The sequence below is a fragment of the Peromyscus maniculatus genome, chromosome 9, assembly GCF_049852395.1.
Source record: "Peromyscus maniculatus bairdii isolate BWxNUB_F1_BW_parent chromosome 9, HU_Pman_BW_mat_3.1, whole genome shotgun sequence".
NCBI classification, from domain to species: Eukaryota; Metazoa; Chordata; class Mammalia; order Rodentia; family Cricetidae; genus Peromyscus; species Peromyscus maniculatus.
Genome location: NC_134860.1, coordinates 49822718 through 49844181, shown reverse-complemented (window position 1 = coordinate 49844181; position 21464 = coordinate 49822718). Strand labels below are relative to the sequence as shown.

Sequence of the window (21464 nt, the reverse complement as noted above, 5' to 3'; positions counted from 1 at the left end):
TTCAGGAAAACTCGGAATCAAATCAAATAAAAACTTGAAGCTACTTTTTATTGCAATAACATGGAGCAGGCTTATTTTTCTTAGAATATCTCTGACAGTGTAAAGTCCTAGTCTCTAAGACAAAATTAACAATTCCTCCCCAGAAAAATATTTTCAGGTTCCAGTGTCTTCTATAGGTTTCTTTTTTTTTCTTTGACTTAAAAAGTATATTCTCCATTTTTTTTGTTTTGAGATTTAAGTCTTCCAATAAAACTTAGATTTTTAAAACCTATTAGTACATGTATCCTTTTTTTCTCTTAGTGTATTTCAAATTTTTGAAAATATATCTTAGTTAAATCCACATTATCATAGAACATCTCTATCCACAATTGTAAAGATGTTCAGTGATGTGAAAAAAAATGTCAAGAAATATAGTTGAAAATTTATACTGTGAAACTAATTTGCGTAGAACAACTCCACATAATCTCAGTATAAAATATCATGTATGAAAACATGATTTTCCAGCCAGGCTGTGGTGCAGCATGTCTTTAATCCCAGCACTCGTGAGGCAGAGGCAGGCATATTTCTGTGAGTTTAAGGCAAGCCTAGTCTCCAAAGTGAGTTCCAGGAAAGGCACAAAGCTACACAGAGAAACCTTTTCTCAAAGAACAAACAAACAAAAAACATCATTTTTCCTATATTTAAGCAATGCCATTGATCTTCTGAAGTGCTATCAGTTTGATCCAGAGCTCTAATTTAAGTCCCTCCTCCTTAGAGAGTAAAGTGATTTGCATGTGAGTCAGGCCTGGAGCATAGATGTCAATGTTCTTATCTCAGCTACAGAGGAAATTTCAGGTTCACTCTTTGGTCAGAGCACATGCTTAAAACATAAAAGGTTTAATAGAGAAAGTATTAGTGATGTAAACACATGGACAAAGCCCTAATGGCTAAAGCAGATACCACTTGCTTTTCCACTAGGTCTGTTAGAGAAGATAATGTTATTGAAGATCACTTAAATTGTGTAGACTAGTGGGTCTCTGAACAGTTAACAGTGTGTTTTTCCCATGGCATTTCAAAGTATCACAAGATCTTGGACTTCACAGGCCAATTTAATCAGAATATTTACATGGGAAATACTAGATTATACTTACTTAAACCTGGGTTAGAAACCACTACCTTGTGGTCCAGAGGGTGCCTGGACCAGTCTACTCTGGTGACCAGCCTAGCAAATAACCTCGCTGTCCTCATAGAGCCTTTGTCCAGTGACAGATGGACAGAGATACAAGATACAGATACAGAGATCCAAGGCCAGGCACCAGGCTGAGTTCCAGGAATCCAATTGATGAGAGAGAAGAGAGATACTATAGACGAGGGACATCAAGATCATGACAGAAGACATGCAGAGATGATTGGCCACACTAGTGGAAACCCATGAACTGTGAACTGGTGGCTGTGGAGCCCCCATGGGACTGCACTAGGCCCTCTGGACACTGAAGATGGATGTTTGGCTCTAACTGTTTGGGGAGCACCCAGGCAGGGGATCGAGATCTGTGCCTGGTGCATGGGCAGGCTTCTGGGAATCGGGTGCCTGTGTTGTGACACCTTGCACAGCCTTGGTGCAGTGGGAAGGGGCTTGGACCTGCCTAGGCTCAGTGTGCTGGGCTCTGCTGACTCCCCATGGGAGACCTCAATTTGGGGCATGTGGGGATGCAGGGTGGCTTTGAAAAGAGTTCTGGGGGTATAAGGAGGGATGAGGGGTGGTCTGTGGAAAGCATGAGGAGTGAGTAGAAAATTTCTTAATAAAGAAAAATAAAATTAAAAAAAAAAGAAACCAATGCCTTAGAATATTTCCTGGCATTTACGAAGTATTCAATTAATACTTTCTAAGCAATAATGTTTTTAAAAAACATGTATTTATTATGTACACACAAGAGGGCGCCAGATCTCACTACAGATGGTTATTAGCCACTATGTGGGTGCTGGGAACTGAACTCAGAACCTCTGGAAGAGCAGGCAGTTCTCTTAACCTCTGAGCCATCTTTCCAGTCCTGCAATAATACTTTTAACAAGAAACTCACCATTACTAAATTATAAGTGTTTTATCTTATGTATGTCAGCTGTGATATTTTACAGAAATTTGAATTATGATGAATGAAGTTTGAGTTTAGTGGCTCTGCATGATTTCATTGTCTAGTTCATCTATCTCAATGATTGATAGGAACTCAGGTGACAGATTTTTCCAGTGATATTTCTATATAAATGTCTATTGAAGTATGTATAAAAAGACATTTTAAATTAACCTAATACATACGTGATGCTCATTCAGAAGTATGCAATACAGCAAATCCTGTCCCTAAAACATATTTGCTAACACTGAAATGTAGTTTTAAGTCTGTCTCTGAGTTTCCCATATCTATTGCACAGGTATTAGCTGAATCATTCTCTCACGGACAGACATGCATTAGTGTTTAAGTGCCATATTATTATAGGAAAAACTGGAAACTAAGGATAATAAACTGACATTTAAAAGGAACTATAGATTGCTTAGGAAATATTAAACCACAGAAAGTAGCTGAAGGAGTGTTCCCAGTTGTCTTTTCAGGAGAGCACAGTTCTGCCAGGCAGACAGGAGAACCTTGATCAACAGCCGCCCCGTCAAAGCAGTCCTGGTCTGTTCCCAGAGAACTATGACAACAGTATACATGAAAATCTCCCCATTTGTCCAAACAATCACATTGGAATTTCTGTCTCTGTAAAACATGGTTAATTACTCCAATCGTAACTTCAGGCTATGAAACTGTAAAAGCAAACAGGGATTTCTGACCCTGACTGGCTCCCTTCTGTCCATGATGCAGGCATGCACACTGACTACAAGAATTTTCCCTTGTTATTCTCTAAGTAGGCAAGTGGTTTCTAACTGAGCAGGCTTGTTAATTCAGTCACAAAATTACTTCAGTCATCCAAAAGTGCATCTGTCTTCCTCTGTTCATTCCAGTAGCTATTTAGTTACCTTTTAAAAATACGGTAACTGAAAAAAATGTGGTAACAGTCCGACTTGCAACAAGAGATGTCTGTGTCTTTTAATGTTCATCAGTTAATTGTTCCTATAAAAACAGTCAATATCACCTAGATCCTTTTTACCCCTTTTTGTATCACTGTATAAACTATTGACTTTATGATACTACAACATATAAATAGCATCTGCTTTCATGATGATTTCCCTACTTTTCCCATGAATGACATCCTCTTAATATATGCCACCAAAAATGGCAAAACCTACCTAAGTATAATTCTTCCAAGATAATGCAATTGAAGATGCACTCACATGTAGAATATATTTCTATTTCTTTGCAATAAGGAAGACAGTGGCCTTGGTACAGAATCAGTGAATTGCAAGAACATTTATGATTTATTCCATAGCCCATGCTCATACAAAAACCACAAGATAAAACCCCATATCCATTCATAAAATGATAAAATTGGCATTGGATTTATTTGTCCATATTTAAAATCCTATGAATATAGAAAATATGAAATTACTGGGGAGTATTTCCAAAGTGCATTGAACCATAGAATTATTTGAAACACTGAATAGGGTCTTCACATAATACACAAAATTGACCTTCCATTTGTTTTAGGCCTGTACTCTGCTTTAACTTCTGGTGACAATATGTACAATTTTTGGATAACCCAGTAGTGCAGGTATTAAATACCATTAGATGACCCAACAAGTTCATGACATGGAATCAAACACCACAAAAAATTTATCTTGCCTCAATTTCTAGGTTACATTCTTGAATTGAATGAAAATGTAAAGGAAACCAAATACATGGAAGTCAGTGTTTTGAGAGGAGAAAGGGTCTACTTTATGGTTAAAATATGTATTGTTCATTTTACATCTGTGCCAATGACTCTTTAGGCCCTATGAAACCAAAAATTGAAAATTAAAATTGTTAAGTTACATCAATGTACAAAATATACTAATATAAAGAGGAGAGTACATAGAAAACATACTTACTAAAACTTGGTCATTTGATTGTTAAAGTGTCTCAGAATTACTAATAACATGTCCTAACTCACATAAATATATAGCAGAGACAAAATAATGCAGAACAAATGTGTCATTCTTTGATTCTGGAGTGTTTTTTGTCTGGTTTTACTTTTTGATTATTTTTATATTTCAAATTATAGTAAAATGATAATATAACATATATATACTTACATTTCACCTTCAAACCCCCTTTTTAATTCACCCCACTCTACTTCACATTCATAGCTTCTGTACCCATTCATTGTTATTTCATGCATGTATACATATTTTCATTTTTCATATAGTTCTAACAATATATCCAGAAGTTTTAACAGCACATATCTTTTTAGGCTCTCATGTTTTCAAACCACAAATGATATAGGGATCTGACTGCATTTCCTCATTGAAAACTTACTGGCTGAGCCTCAGAATGATGGAGGATGCTGACAGCAGCAAAAAATACTCAGAAAAATAGAATGCAGAATGCAGTCTTTGTAGACCTGTAAACACAGCACTTCAGAGGGTGAAGCCAAATATGGACCAAGGGAAGTAGAAAAGCCTGAGTTGAATTGTTATTTCAATGTTTGAGACTGTTCCAAATGCACCTCAAATATACTACCCTCCATTCACACAGCAGAACTAAACATTCCATTATAAAAGATCTAGAAACCACAAGGGAAAGAAGACATGGGTCTTTTTTTTCTGGTTTAAAGCATTATGAAACAGTTGTTCACAGAAAAGTTTATTTTGTGTTTCACTCAGGCAAAGTAACTCACACAAGACTTCACTCTTTTCTACCTCACCACCTAGTACATGTTACACAGAAACACTGTCTTTGTCTTTCATTTTCTGTAAAATAATAATTAGGCAAAGGCTTATAATTTTGGAACCTTGAAGAACTAATGAAGTAAGTAAGATGAAGTAAGATACATAAAATATAGAGCTCAGATCTTCCAACCATGGAAGACCTTATAGTCACACACTCATAGTAGATTTCTTCAAAGCTATAGTTCCAAAATCACCCTCACCATCATGTCACAGTACTTTAGATTGCTTATGAAATAACTTAGTTGGACATATTTGCTCCTCTCTTTGGTCATAAGAGTATGCAGAATAGACACTGGGGACAGTCCGATGAGAATTTGAGAACTACCATCTCAACTAAGAACATAACATACCAGTAGAGAGGCTCAAATTATAGTTATTATACCATCAGGTTACCCAAATTATCACAGTTCATATGATTAGAAAGAAATAATAATTCTTGTCATCTCTTCTTCATCCTCAATTCCCTCAGAACTTACATGACTAAACTGTGGGTCTGTGTGGCCATGATGAAAGACTGTGGATATGGCAAAACTTCCTTGCTTGTTGGCTGGTGAAGGCTCACTTGAATCCTGAAGTAAATACAATAGCAAGAGCTTCCTGATGCAGAAAGAACACTGTAGGAAGAGCAAACAGGGATATATAGTCCCAATTACACAGATCAAGCTGATGACCTGGAGGGACAGGCTAACTAATTATTCTTACATAACCTTAGAACCTCAATGCACAGAGCTGGTGATTATTCATACTGGTCCAAAATATTGCAGTCTCTAAGGAATTCCTGCTGATAATGGGGGAAGCAGAAGAGAAGTTCTCAAGTAGTTAGGTATGAGCTCCTAAATTTTTCATTTTCCATTTTATTTCAGTTTGGACTACCTTTAGTAGTTCTTGTTGTTGTTGTTGTTGTTGTTGTTGTTGTTGTTGCTGTTGCTGTTGTTGTTTTGTGTTGTTAAATTCTACTGAATGTTCTATTCTGTGTCTGCAGAATTCTATTTCTTTCCTGTGTGGCAATCTGAAGACCAAGATTCAATCTCAAAATTCATGCCAGAACACATGGATGTCCGTGCAAAGGAGAGGTGGATGAGATCTACATGAGTGGACTGGATGGGGGGGGGGGAGGATGGCGGAGGACAAGGAGTAGGGGATGGGAACATGAGGAAATGGGAGGGTCAGACTGGAGTAAGGACAGAGTGGAAGGGCAGGGAAGAAGATGCCACGGTGTATTGGGACATCATAGGAGAGGGAGGATGCGGGGTGCTGGGGAGGCTCTGAGGAGTCCAAAAGGTTGACCCCAACTTGGTCTGCTGGCAGTGGTCCAGAGGGTGCCTGGACCAGTGTACTCTGGTGACCGGCCTAGCAAATAACCTACCTGTCATCATAGAGACTTTGTCCAGTGACTGATGGAGGCAGATGCAGAGATCTTTGGCCGGACACCAGGCTGAGCTCCAGGAATCCAGTTGATGGGAGAGAGGAAGAATTCTGCAGGCAGGGGATGCCGAGATCATAATGGGAGGACCTGCGGAGAAGACCGGCCACACTGGTGGAAGCCCATGAACTGTGGACTGGTGGGTGGAGCCCCCATGGTACTGGACAGGGCCCTCAGGATACGGAGGATGGTTGTTTGGCTCAAACTGTTTTCGGGTGCCCAGGCAGGGGGGTCGAGATCTGTCCCTGGTCTATGGGCGGGCTTCTAGGAATCAAGTGCCTGAGTTGTGACTCCATGCACAGCCTTGGTGCAATGGAAAGGGGCTTGGGCCTGCCTGAGCTCAGTGTGCTGGGCTCCGCAGACTCCCGGTGGGAGACCTCCATTTGGGGGATGTGGGGATGCGGGGTGGCTAGGGGAGAGATCTGAGGGTTACAGAAGGGAGACGGGGGAATATTGTATATGGTATGTAGAGTGAGTGGAGGTTTTCTAAATAGAGAAAAATGAAAAGAAAAAAATCAGGCCAGAGACATCCCACTGTTGACATTAACTTCTCCTCAAAAGGTCTCTTACAAGCTTCTGTGCCCAGCAGTGCCTCCACTGACATCCAAAAGACCCTCACAGAGGCAGCAGATCTCTGTGAGTTCAAGGCCAGACTCATCTACAAAGTGAGTTCTGGGACAGCCAGGGCTGTTACACAGAGATATACTATTTCAAAAACACAAAAAGAAAAATTTTTAAATTGTAATGATTTTATTTTCAAATCAGTTAACAAGCTCTATTTGGAGATGAAATTAATGAGGGAAAGGATGAAGAGAAGATTAAAATCCAATTTTAATTTGTTTCACTGAAAATGGTTTTCACAGAAAAGCCTTCACAAATGTTATTCAAAATACAGGTGTGAATTAAAAGACATACTGTTTATTATATAGTATTACATTCAAGTGTACGTATAATTTTCAGAGGGGACGTTTCCTCTGTTAACATTTGTGATCTCCAATAATCAGGAAATTAGTGGACTAAGATCAGGATCAATTCATTAAGAACAAATGCCAATGAATATTGTGTTTTATTCACTATTTTATTTTTATACATATTCCACATTAAGTACATTTCTTCAACCAACCAAGGCTATCTCTCTAAGTAGAGAAACCACAAATTTCCAACAAAGTCAGTCAGAGTTAACAGCTGTGGACCACAAACGACCCCATCAGTGCATCCCCAGGTTAGGCTCTCAGTCTGCCTCATTCTGGAGGAAGGCAAACTCCTTCACAGGAAATCAGCTGGAGACAATCCACACAGCCACAAATCCCAGTGCATATATTGGAAAATGATATCTTCCCAGTCCTTCACTGTTATAAATCAGAGACCAGAATGTCAGGGCAGCAGGTTCAAGAAAAGAGCTGAAACAAGTTTTCCCCATTAGGAGATAGACTTGTGACCATAGTGTGAAGGGGACATGATCAGACCTTAAAGTGAGAGTGCATTCAAAGGACCTCACAACAGAGGAAGCATGGTGGGGCTGTGAAGGTAGAGAGCTTGATGTGGGAGAGGAGGAAAGTTACCTGCCTTGTACAGCATGATGTGAGGTCTAAAAGGGAAAGATAGGCCCCTCAGTGGCCCTCAGAAACATCCTACAGAACAAATGTTTATTACTTGAATAGTTTGTCTGGGGGTAGGAAGTCCCTCACCACTTCATTGGTCAGACACAGTGTCCATGTGTCCTAGTGCTTTCTACAGCTGTGATAAATGCCATGACCAAAAGCAACTTGGGTAGGAAACAGTTTATTTGATGTATACATCCCAATCACAGTCCACCATTGAGGGAAGCTGGTGTCAGAACTCAAACAGAAGTGGAGGCCATAGAGGAAAACAACTTACTGCCTTGTTTATAAGCTCTTTTTCAAGTACCTTTCTTATACCTCCAAGAACCACCTGCCCAAGGGTAGTGCTGTGGGATGTTCTGTATGTCCTGTGGGAGCCCTTCTTGGGTTCTTTGTGGCGTTACCCAGCAGGTCCGCATAGAGGATGATTAGGACCATGGGCCTGAGTGCAGGTGTCTGAGATAGTCTGCACTTGGCTGTGCTGGGGGATGGTCTGTATGTCAAGTTGTTCTGATTGATCAATAAATAAAACCTGATCGGCTGTGGCTAGGCAGGAAGGATAGGCGGGACTAACAGAGAGGAGAAATAAAAGGACAGGAAGGCAGAAGGACTGACTGCAGCCGCCGCCATGACCAGCAGCATGTGAAGATGCCGGTAAGCCACCAGCCACGTGGCAAGGTATAGATTTATGGAAATGGACTAATTTAAGCTATAAGCACAGTTAGCAAGAAGCCTGCCACGGCCATACAGTTTGTAAGCAATATAAGTCTCTGTGTTTACTTGGTTGGGTCTGAGCGGCTGTGGGACTGGCGGGTGACAAAGATTTGTCCTGACTGTGGGCAAAGGCGGAAAATTCTAGCAACAGGGTAGCACTGCCTGAAGTGGACTGTGCCCTCCCACATCAATCATCACTCAAGAAAATGACACACAGACACTTGTAATGGAAGTTCTTACTCAATGGATGCTCCTTCTTCATGTTGACTCTATTTGGGAAAAACTAACCAGCATGCCAAGGGAAATGGAAGAGTCAGATACTGAGTAGGACAATGAATTTATCTTGTCATTGTAAGGAGTGGGAACTGGATTGCTCTTGCCTCATCCACCTACCCACACACCCCAGCCTGAATAATCAAAGCAGGGTTGTCTTTAGAGAGGACAGATTTCAGGAGAGTGTAGCTTGATTTCTGGGAGATAGAGGGGCAGGGAGAGGGGCTCATATCTAACTTCCATGACTGATCATTGTCTCCAGCTATCCTCAGGATCAATGGGAGAGAAAATCCAAGTGAAACCTTCAGGTCTAGAATGTCTAAGGATGAGGCATACTGAGCTTTCCGTTTCCAAATTAGCATGTCTATTCATTTCTTCTTTATTCATGGCCTGTTCAAGGCAGCCTGGTTGACAAGACTGGTTATCTGTCATTTCTAAAACACAATCTCAGCAGACTAGCCTCTTTAAATTGGCTGATGAGCAGCATTTAGGTGTTATTTACATTCATAGTGTAAGGTGATGTTCAATAATGTGCACCATTCATCTCTAGAAAAGTTTCATCTCTCCAACTTCAATTTTTGTGCATTTCTATAACTACCCATCCACCATAAGTACAACCTCAATGACCACAACTCTATCATGCAATATTGTGAAGTATCATTTAGTAATAATGTGTGAGTCAATAACTTGGATTTACATGTACAGTTTGTGTGTGTATATGTGTCTCTGTGTGTGTGTGTGTGTGTGTGTGTGTGTGTGTGTGTGTGTGTGTGTGTGGAAATTTATAAAGATGTCAGTGATTAGAATGCTCTGCTAAGCCGGGCGGTGGTGGCGCACGCCTTTAATCCCAGCACTCGGGAGGCAGAGCCAGGCGGATCTCTGTGAGTTCGAGGCCAGCCTGGGCTACCAAGTGAGCTCCAGGAAAGGCGCAAAGCTACACAGAGAAACCCTGTCTCGAAAAACCAAAAAAAAAAAAAAAAAAAAAAGAATGCTCTGCTAAGAATCTTCCTTAAGGCAGTTTTAATGTCCTTGTTCCGAAGGCTGTAGATGAAGGGATTCAACATAGGTGTGACCACAGTGTACATCATTGAGGTCACGGCATTATTTCTAGGAGAATGTGATGGAGAGGAGCTGAAGTACACTCCTAGTCCTGTTTTATAAAACAGGCAAACAACAGACAAATGAGACCCACAGGTGGAGAAGGTTTTGTGCTTCCCACTTAATGATGGTGATCTTATGATGGAGGAAACTATTTTAAAGTAAGAGAAAACAATTCCTCAAATAGGAATTAACCCAAAGAGAGTGCTTATACTGAATTTGACTATGGTATTGGTGACAGTATTAAAATGGGCAACTTTAAGGACTGCAGAAGGGCCACAAAAGAAGTTGTAAATTTCAATAAAATCATCACATTTGGAAAAATTTAATATTGCTACATAGTGCAACTGAAATTGTGCAAGGCTAAACAGAAAAGACCCTAGAAGTAAGATCACACAGCGAGTGGGATTCATAATGACCTGGTAATACATGGGGTGGCAGATGGCCACAAACCGGTCATATGCCATCACAGACAGAAGCATGTTATCCATACATCCAAATATTATAAACAGTGACATCTGTGTCAGGCAGCCCACATAGGAGATGACTTGGCAGTGACTTTGGAGGTCCATAATCACCCTTGGAACACCGGTGGAGATGAAACAAATATCAACTATGGACAGGTTGGAGAGGAAGAAGTACATGGGTATGTGGAGATGGGAGTCAGAGCTTACTGTCAGGATGATGAGCAGGTTTCCAAACAGGGCCAAGATATACATAGACAACAAAAGGCCTAAGAGGACAGTCTGGACATCTGGATCTTCTGAGAGTTGAATGAAATGGAATTCTGGTACACATGTTGAGTTTCTCATGTTTTTATTTCTTGAACATCTTCTGGAGGAAGCCAAAAATGTTGTTAACAATGGCACCAGCATGCATATAGACCTTTTTATAATTTGAGTCAAGTACAAATATTGATTATTTTCTCAAGCCTATTGTGACTTCATTCATAATTCCTCAGTTGTGGCAAATGTCATACTCTAAATAGTATTTTGTTCTTGGCTCATGTATTTTCTCTTATGAGAACGGTTTTGAATACAGTAATCTAGATGATGTGAGGCCAGAAGTACTGTAAACAGCTGGCCTGGAGACACAGTAAAATGAAGAAACACCTTTAAGACAAAATGGATATTTTGCAGAAGCTTCACTTTAGGAAAACTGTCAATCAAATGAAATGAAAACTTGAAGCACTTAAGCATACTTCTTTTTATTGCAATAACATGGAGCAGGCTTATTTTTCTTAGAATATCTCTGACAGTGTAAAGTCCTAGTCTCTAAGACAAAATTAACAATTCCTACCCAGAAAAATATTTTCAAGTTCCAATGTCTTCTATAGGTTTCTTTTTTTTTCTTTGACTTAAAAATAATATTCTCCTATTTTTGGGGGTTTGAGATTCAAGTCTTCCTTTAAAACTTAGATTTTTAAAACCTATTAGTACATGTATCCCTTATTTCTCTTAGTATATTTCAAATTTTTGTAAATATATCTTAGTTAAATCCACATTATCACAGAACATCTCTGTCCACAACTGTTAAGATGTCCAGTGATGAGAAAAAAAATGTCAATAAATATAGTTGAAAATTTATGCTACGATAATAATTTGAGGGAACATCTCCACATAATCTCAGTAAAATATCTTGTATAAAAACAAGATTTTTCCAGCCGGGTTGTGGTGACACATGCCTTTAATTCCAGCGCTCAGGAGGCAGAGGCAGGCATATCTCTGTGAGTTTGAGGCAAGTCTAGTCTCCAAAGTTAGTTCCAGGAAAGGCACAAAGCTACACAAAAAAAAAAAAAAAAAAAAAAAAACCCTGTCTCGAAGAACAAAACAAAGAAGAAAAAAGCATTATTTTCCTATGCTTAAGCAATGCCATTTATCTTCTGAAGTGCAGCCAGGCTGACCCAGAGCCCTAATTTAAGTCCCTCCTCCTCAGACACTAAAGTGATTTGCATGTGAGTCAGGCCTGGTGCATAGATGTCAATGTTCTTATCTCAGCTACAGAGGAAATTTCAGGTTCACTCTTTGGTCAGAGCACACAGAATTCCTTAAAACATAACAGGTTTAAAATACAGAAAGTATTAGTCATGTAAACACATGGACCAAGCCCTAATGGCTAAAGCAGATACCACTTGCTTTTCCACTAGGTCTGTTAGAGGAGATAATGTTATTAAAGATCACTTAAATTGTGTAGACTAGTGGGTCTCTGAACAGTTAACAGTATATTTTCCCCATGTCTTTTCAAAGTATCACAAGATCTTGGACTTCACAGGCCATTTTAATCAATATATGTACATGGGAAATACTAGATTATACTTACTTAAACCTGGGTTAGAAACCACTGCCTTGTGGTCCAGAGAGTGCCTGGACCGGTCTACTCTGGTGACCAGCCTAGCAAATAGCCTAGCTGTCCTCATAGAGCCTTTGTCCAGTGACAGATGGACAGAGATACAAGATACAGATACAGAGATCCAAGGCCAGGCACCAGGCTGAGTTCCGGGGATCCAATTGATGAAAGAGAAAAGAGATACTGCAGGTGAGGGATGACGAGATCATTGCAGAAGAATTGCAGAGTGGAAGCCCATGAACTGTGTACTGGTGGCTGTGGAGCCCCCATGGGACTGGTCTAGGACCTCTGGATACGGAAGACGGATATTGGCTCGAACTGTTTGGAGAGCACCCAGGCAGGGGATTGGCATCTGTCCCTGGTGCATGGGCAGGCCTCTGGGAATCTGGTGCCTGTGGTGTGACACCTTACACAGCCTTGGTGCAGTGGGAAGGAGCTTGCACCTGCCTAGGCTCAGTGTGCTGGGCTCTGCTGACTCCCCATGGGAGACCTCGATTTGGGGGATGTGGGGATGTGGGGTGGCTTGGGAAAAAGGGCTGTGGGGTAGAAAGAGGGAGGAGGGGTGGTCTTTGGATAACATGAGGAGTAAGTAGAAAATTTCTTAATAAAGAAAAATAAAATTTAAAAAAAAACACTGACTTAGAATATTTCCTGGCATTTACGAAGTATTCACTTAATACTTTCTAAGCAATAATGCTTTTTTAAAAAGATTTATTTATTATGTACACAGAAGAAGGCACCAGATCTCACTACAGATGGTTGTGAGCCACCATGTGGTTGCTGGGAATTGAACTCAGAACCTCTGGAAGAGCAGGCAGTGCTCTTAACCTCTGAGCCATCTCTCCAGCCTTGCAATAATACTTTTAACAAGAAACTCACCATTACTAAATTATAAGTGTTTTATATTATGTATGTCAGATGTGATATTTACAGAAATTTGAATTATGATGAATGAAGTTTGAGTTCTTAGTGGCTCTACACGTTTTCATTTCCTAGTTCATCTATGTCAATGGCTGATAGGAACACAGCGGACAGATTTTTCCAGTGATATTTCTATATAAATATCTATTGAAGTATGTATAAAAAAGACACTGTAAATTAACCTAATACATACTTAATGCTCATTCAGTAGTATGCAACATAGCACATGCTGTCCCTAAAACAGATTTGCTAACATTGAAATGTGGTTCTAAGTCTGTCTGTGAGTTTCCCATATCTATTGCACAGGTATAAGCTATATCATTCTCTCATGGACAGACATGTGTTAGTGTTTAAGTGCCATATTTTTATAGGAAAAACTGAAAACTGAGAATAATAAACTGAAATTTAAGAGGATCTATAGATTGCTTAGGTGCTGTGGATATCGTTCTGTATGAAAAAAACAAACAAACAACAAAAAAAAAAAAACACTGATTGACCAGTGGCCAGGCAAAAAGTATAGGCAGGACAAGGAGAGAGGAGAATTCTGGGAATTGGAAGCTTGAGTGACGGAGATGCTGCCAGCCGCCGCCTTGACAAGCAGCATGTGAAGATGCCAGTAAGCCATGAGCCACATGGCAAGGTATAGATTTATGGAAATGGATTAATTTAAGATATAAGAACATTTAGCAAGATGTCTGCCACGGCCATACAGTTTGTAAATAATATAAGCATCTGTGTGTTTATTTTATAAGTGAATTGTTGGCCTGCAGGGGCTTGGCAGGACCTGGAGAGAAAACTTCAGCTACAGTTAGGAAATATTAAACCACATAAAGTAGCTGAAGGAGTGCTCCCAGATGTCTATCAGGAGAGCACAGTTCTGCCAGGCAGACAGGAGAACCTCGATCAACAGCTGCCTGGTCAAAGCAGTCCTGGTCTGTCCCCAGAGAACTATGACAACAGTATACATGAAAATCTACCCATTTGTCCAAACAATCACATTTGGAATTTCTGTCTCTGTAAAACATGGTTAAATACTCAAATCGTAATTTTGGGCTATGAAAATTTAAAAGCAAATAGGGATTTCTGACCCTGACTGGCTCCCTTTTGTCCATGATGCAGGCATGCACACTGACTACAAGAATTTTCCCTTGTTAATCTCTAAGTAGTCAAGTGGTTTCTAACTGAGCAGGCTGGTTAATTCTGTCACAAAATTACTTCAATCATCCAAAAGTGCATCTATCTTCCTCTGTTCATGCCAGTAACTATTTAGTTACCTTTTAAAAAATATGGTAACTGAAAAAAAATGTGGTAACTGTCAGACTTGCAACAAGAGATGTCTGTTTCTTTTAATATTCATCACTTAATTGTTTCTATAAAAACAGTCAATATCACCTGGATCTTATTACTCCTTTTTGTATCACTGTATGAACTATTGACTTTTTGAAACTATAATATATAAATATCATCTGATTTGCATGATTTCTACACTTTTCCATGAATGACATCACGCTAATATGTGCCATCAAAAATGGCAAAAATCTACCTAATTAAAATTCTTCCAAGATAATGCAATAGGAGATGCACTCACATGTAGAATATATTTCTATTTGTTTCCAGTAAGGAAGACAGTGGCCTTGGTTTGGAATCAGTGAATTGCGAGAACATTTATGATTTATTCCATAGAACAGGCTCATATAAAAACCACAGGATAAAAACCCATATCCATTCACAAAATGATAAAATTGGCACTGTATTTATTTATCTAAATTTAAAATCCTATGAATATAGAAAATATGAATTTACTGATGAGCATTGGACCATAGAATTATGTGAAACTCTGAAGTGGGTTTTCACACAATACACAAAATTGACCTTCCATTTCTTTATATGCCTGTACATTCTTTTATCTTCTGGTGAAAATATGAATAATTTTTGGATAATCTAATAGTGCAGCTATTAAATACCATTAGATAACCCAACAAGTTCATGACATAACCAAATACCAGAAAACATTTACCTTGGATCAATTTCTAGGTTACATTCTTGAATTGAGTGAAAATGTAAAGGACACCAAATGTGTGGAAGTAAGTGTTTTGAGAGGAGAAAGGGTCTACTTAATGTTTTAAATATGTATTGTTCATTTCACATCACTGTCAATGACTCTTTAGGCCCTATGAAACCAAAAAATGTAAGTTAAAAGTGTTAAGTTATATCAATGTACAAAATATACTTATATAAGGAGGAGAGTACATAGGAAAAATACTTACTAAAACTTGGTCATATGATAGTTAAGGTGTCTCAGAATTACTAATAACATGTCCTAACTCACATAAATATATAGCAGAGACAAAATAATGCAGAACAAATGTGTCATTCTTTGATTCTGGAGTGTTTTTTGTCTGGTTTTACTTTTTTGATTATTTTTATATTTCAAATTATAGTAAAATGACAATATACCATATATATATACTTCCTTCCATTTCACCTTCAACCCCCCTTTATAACTCACCCCACTCTAATTCACATTCATGGATTCTCTACCCTATTATTGTTATTTCATGCATGTATACATATTTTCATTTTAATAATCATATGGTTTAACAAGATATCCAGAAATCTTAACAGCACATATCTTTTTAGGCTCTCATGTTTTCAAGCCACAAATGATATAGGGATCTGACCACATTTCCTCATTGAAAACTTACTGGCTGAGCCTCAGAATGATGGAGGATGCTGACAGCAGCAAAAATACTCAGAAAAATAGAGTGCAGAATGCAGTCTTTGTAGACCTGTAAACCCAGCACTTCAGAGGGTGAAGCCAAATATGGACCAAGAGAAGTAGAAAAGCCTGAGTTGAATTGTTGTTTCAATGTTTTGAGACTGTTCCAAATGTACCTCGAATATAATACCTGCAATTCACACAGCAGAACTAAACATTCCATTATAAAAGATATAGAAACCACAAGGGAAAGAAGACATAGGCCCTTTTTTTTGGATTAAATCATTATGAAACAGCTCTTCACAGACAAGATCATTTTGTGTTTTACTCAGGCAAGGTAACTCACACAAGACTTGACTCTTTTCTACCTCACCACCTAGTACATGTTACAGAGAAACACTGTCTTTGTCTTTCATTTTCTGTAAAATAATAATTAGGCAAAAAGCTTATAATTTTGGAACTTTGAAGAACTAAGGAAGTAAGGTATGTAAAATATAGAGCTCAGATCTTCAAACCAGGGAAGACCTTAATAGTCATACACTCATAGTAGCTTTCTTCAAAGCTATAGTTACTAAATCATCCCACAGTACTTTAGATTGCTTATAAAACAACTTAGTTGGGCATATTTTCTGCTCTTCTTGGTCATAGGAGTAAGCAGAAGAGACACTGGGGACAGTCCGATGAGAACTTGTAAACTACCATCTCAACTAAGAACATAAGGTGCCAGTAGAGGTTAAGAACAATGGCTGTTTTTCCAAGGTCCTGAGTTCAATTCCCAGCACCCATATGGTGGCTCACAACCATCTGTAATGACATCTGGCTTTCTCTTCTGGCCTGCAAAAATACATACAAATAGAACATTGTATTCATAATAAATAAATAAATCTAAAAAAAAACCAAGAATGTGGTGATTAGAATGCTCTGCTAAGAATCTTCCTTAAGGCAGTTTTAATGTCCTTGTTCCGCAGGCTGTAGATGAAGGGATTCAACATAGGTGTGACCACATTGTACATCACTGAGGCAATCGCATTACTTCTTGGCGTCTGTGATGGAGAGGAGCTGAAGTACACTCCTACTCCTGTTCCATAAAACAGGCAAACAACGGACAAATGAGACCCACAGGTGGAGAAGGTTTTGTGCCTCCCACTTGATGATGGTAATCTTATGATGGAGGAAACTATTTTAAAGTAAGAGAAAACAATTCCTGAAATAGGAATTAACCCAAAGAGAATGACTGTACTGAATCTGACGATAGTATTGGTGACAGTATCAAAATGGGCAAGTTTAAGGACTTCAGAAGGACCACAGAAAAAGTTGGAAATTTCAATAAAATCCTCACAGTTGGAAAAATTGAATACTGCCACATAGTGCAACTGTAATTCCACAAGGCTATAGAGAAAAGACCCTAGAAGTAAGACCCCACAGCGACTGGGATTCATAACGACCTGGTAATACAGGGGGTGGCAGATGGCTACAAACCGGTCATATGCCATCACAGACAGAAGCATGTCATCCATACATCCAAAAATTATATACAGTGACATTTGTGTCAGGCAACCCACATAGGAGATGACTTGGCAGTGACTTTGGAGGTCCATAATCAACCTTGGAACAGTGGTGGAGATGAAACAAATATCAACTATGGACAGGTTGGAGAGGAAGAAGTACATGGGTATGTGGAGATGGGAGTCAGAGCTTACTGTCAGGAGGATGAGCAGGTTTCCAAACAGGGCCAAGATATACATAGACAACAAAAGGCCTAAGAGGACAGTCTGGACATCTGGATCTTCTGAGAGTTGAATGAAATGGAATTCTGGTACACATGTTGAGTTTCTCATGTTTTTATTTCTTGAACATCTTTTGGAGGAAGCCAAAAATGTTGTTAACAATGGTACCAGCATGCATATAGACTTTTTTTTATAATTTGAGTCAAGTAAGTACAAATATTGATTATTTTCTCAAGCCTATTGTGACTTCATTAATAATTCCTCAGTTGTGGCAAATGCCATACTCTAAATAGTATTTTGTTCTTGGCTCATGTATTCCCTCTTATGAAAGCCATATTGAATACAGTAATCTAGAAGATGTGAGGTCAGAATTACTGTAAACAGCTGGCCTGTAGACACAGTAAAATAAAGCAAACACTATTAAGACAAAATGGAAATTTTGCAGAAGCTTCACTCTAGGAAAATTGTCAATGAAATCAAATGAAACCTTGAAGCACTTAAGCATACTTCTTTTTATTACAATAGCATGGAGTAGGTTTATCTTACTTGGAATATATCTAACAGTGTGAAGTCATAGTCTCTAAATAAATATTAATGATTCCTACCCAGTAAAATATTTTCAAGTTCCAGTGTCATCTATAGGTTTCTTTTTTCTTTCACTTAAAAAAAATTCTCCACATTTTTTGTTTTGGTATTTTCATCTTTGTTAAAAACTTTTTAGATTTTTTTAAATCTATTAGTATATGTATCCCTTATTTATATTAGTATATTTCAAATTTTTGTAAATATATCTTAGTTAAATCCACATTATCACAGAACATCTCTGTTCACAACTGTTAAGATGTCCAGTGATATGGAAAAAAAATGAAATGTCAATAAATACAATTGAAAATTTATGCTGCAAAGCTTATTTGGGGAGAACATCTCCACATAATCTCAGTAAAATATCTGGTATAAAAACATGATTTTCCTACGTTTAAGCAATGCTATTGATTTTCTGAATTGCAGCCAGGCTGACTCAGAACCCTAGTTTAAGTCCCTCCTCCTTCAAGAGTAAAGTGATTTGCATGTGAGTCAGGCCTGGTGCATAGATGTCAATGTTCTTACTTCAGCTACAGAGAAAATTTCAGCTGTGCTCATTGAACAGAAAACACAGAATTCCTTAAAACATAAAGATTTAAAATACAGAAACTATTAGTCATGTAAACACATAGGCAATGCCCTAATGGCTAAAGTAGATACCACTTGCTTCTCTACTAGGTCTGTTAGAGGAGATAATGTTATTAAAGATCATTTCAGTTGTGTAGACTAATGGGTCTCTGAAACAGTTAACAGTGTATTTTCCCATGGCTTTTTAAAGTACCACAAGATCTTGGACTTCACAAGCCAATTTAATCAGAATATGTACATGGAAAATACTAGATTATACCTACTTAAACATAGGTTAGAAATCACTGCCTTAGAATATTATTTGTCTTTTACAAAATATTCAACTAATACTGTATAATAATAATTTTCACCAAAAAAGTCATCTTTACTATTTATAAGCATTTTTGTTTTATGTATGTCAGATGTGATATGTTACAGAAATTTGAATTATGATAAATAAATTTTGAGTTTAGTGGCTCTACATGGTTTCATTGTCTAGTTAATCTATCTCTATGACTGATAGGAATCCAGGGGACAGATATTTCCAGTGATATTTCTATATAAATATCTATTGAAATATGTGTAAAGAGACATTTTAAATTAACCTAAAACATACTTGTTACTCATTCAGTAGTATGCAACACAGCACATGCTGTCCCCAAAATATATTTGTTTACACTGAAATGTGGTTCTAAGTCTGTTTGTGAATTTCAAATATTTGTTGCACAGGTATTAGCTGAATCATTCTCTCATGGACAGACATGCATTAGTGTTTAAGTGCCATATTTATATAGCCAAATCTGAAAACTCAGAATAATAAATTGACATTTAAAGGGACCTATAGATTGCTTAGGAAATATTAAACCACAGAAAGTAGCTGAAGGAGTGCTCCCAGTTGTCTATCAGGAGAGCACAGTTCTGCCAGGCAGACAGAAGAACTTTGATCAACAGCCGTCTGGTCAAAGCAGTCCTGGTCTGTCTCCAGAGAACTATGACAACAGTATACATGAAAATCTCCCCATTTGTCCAAACAATCACATTTGGAATTTCTGTCTCTGTAAAACATGGTTAATTACTCAAATCATAACTTCGGGCTATGAAACTGTAAAAGCAAACAGGGATTTCTGACCCTGACTGGTTCCCTTTTGTCCATGATCCAGGCATGCACACTGACTAAAAGAATTTTCCCTTGTTAATCTCTAAGTAGTCAAGTGGTTTCTAACTGAGCAGGCTTGTTAATTCTGTCACAAAATTACTTCAACCATCCAAAAGTGCATCTATCATCCTCTGTTCACTCCAGTAGCTCTTTAGTTACCTTTTAAAAATATGGTAACTGAAAAAAATGTGGTAACTGTCAGACTTGCAACAAGAGATGTCTGTGTCTATTAATATTCATCAGTTAATTGTTCCTATAAAAAAAAGTCAATATCACTTGGATACTATTACCCCTTTTGTATCACTATATAAACTATTGACTTTATGATATTATAACCTATAAATATTGTGTGCTTTGCATGATGATTTCTACACTTTTCCCATGAATGACATCCTCCTAATATGTGCCATCAAAAATGGCAAAATCTACCTAATTAAAATTCTTCCAGCCGGGCGGTGGTGGCGCACGCCTTTAATCCCAGCACTCGGGAGGCAGAGGCAGGCGGATCTTTGTGAGTTCGAGGCCAGCCTGGGCTACCAAGTGAGTCCCAGGAAAGGCGCAAAGCTACACCGAGAAACCCTGTCTCGAAAAAACCAAAAAAAAAAAAAAAAAAAAAAAAATTCTTCCAAGATAATGCAATATGAGATGCATTTACATGTAGAATGTATTTCTAATTGATTCCAATAAGGAAAACAGTGGCCGTGGTTTAGAATCAGTGAATTGCGAGAACATTTATGATTTATTCCATAGCCCCATGTCCATACAAACCACAACTTAACAACCCATCTCCATTCAGAAAATGATAAAATTGGCATTGGATTTATTTGTCCATATTTGAAATCTTATGAAAGATTTCATAGAAAATATGAAATTACTGGGGCGGTTTTCTAAAGGGCACTGGACCATAATATTATATGAAACTCTAAAGTGGGTTTTCACACAGCACACAAAATTGACCTTCTATTTCTTTTTATGCCTGTATGTTCTTTTATCTTCTGGTGAAAATATGTATATGTTTTGGATAACCCAGTAGTGCAGCTATCAAATACCATGAGATGACCCAACAAGTTCATGACACAGAACCAAACACCAGAAAAATTTATCTTGGATCAATTTCTAGGTCACATTCTTGAATTGAATGAAAATGTAAAGGAAACCAAATGTGTGGAAGTCAGGTTTTGAGAGAAGAAAGGGTCTACATTATGTTTAAAATATGTATTTTTCTTTTCATATATGTGCCAATGACTCTTTAGGCCCTATAAAACCAAAAAAAAAAATGTAAGTTAAAAGTGTTAAATTACATCAATGCACAAAATATCCGTATATAAGGAGGAGAGTACATACAAAAAATACTTACTAAAACTTCGTCATATGATACTTAAGATGTCTCAGATTTACTAATGACATGTCCTAACTCACATAAGTATATAGCAGAAACAAAACAATTGAGAACAAATATGTCATTCTTTGATTCTGAGTGTTTTGATTTGGTTTTAATTT

General features: G+C 38.1%; 1 protein-coding gene and 1 pseudogene across 1 annotated transcript; both read right to left on the bottom strand.

Annotated features, from left to right (window-relative positions):
* Window positions 1-5253: 5253 nt before the first annotated feature.
* Window positions 5254-10758, bottom strand: LOC102905222 (olfactory receptor 7E178-like; annotated as a pseudogene).
* Window positions 10759-16843: 6085 nt separating this feature from the next.
* Window positions 16844-17770, bottom strand: LOC102905537 (olfactory receptor 7E24-like). Its single transcript, XM_006993434.3, has one exon. The coding sequence runs from the start codon at window positions 17768-17770 to the stop codon at window positions 16844-16846; it is 927 nt and encodes a 308-aa protein (XP_006993496.3).
* Window positions 17771-21464: the final 3694 nt, after the last annotated feature.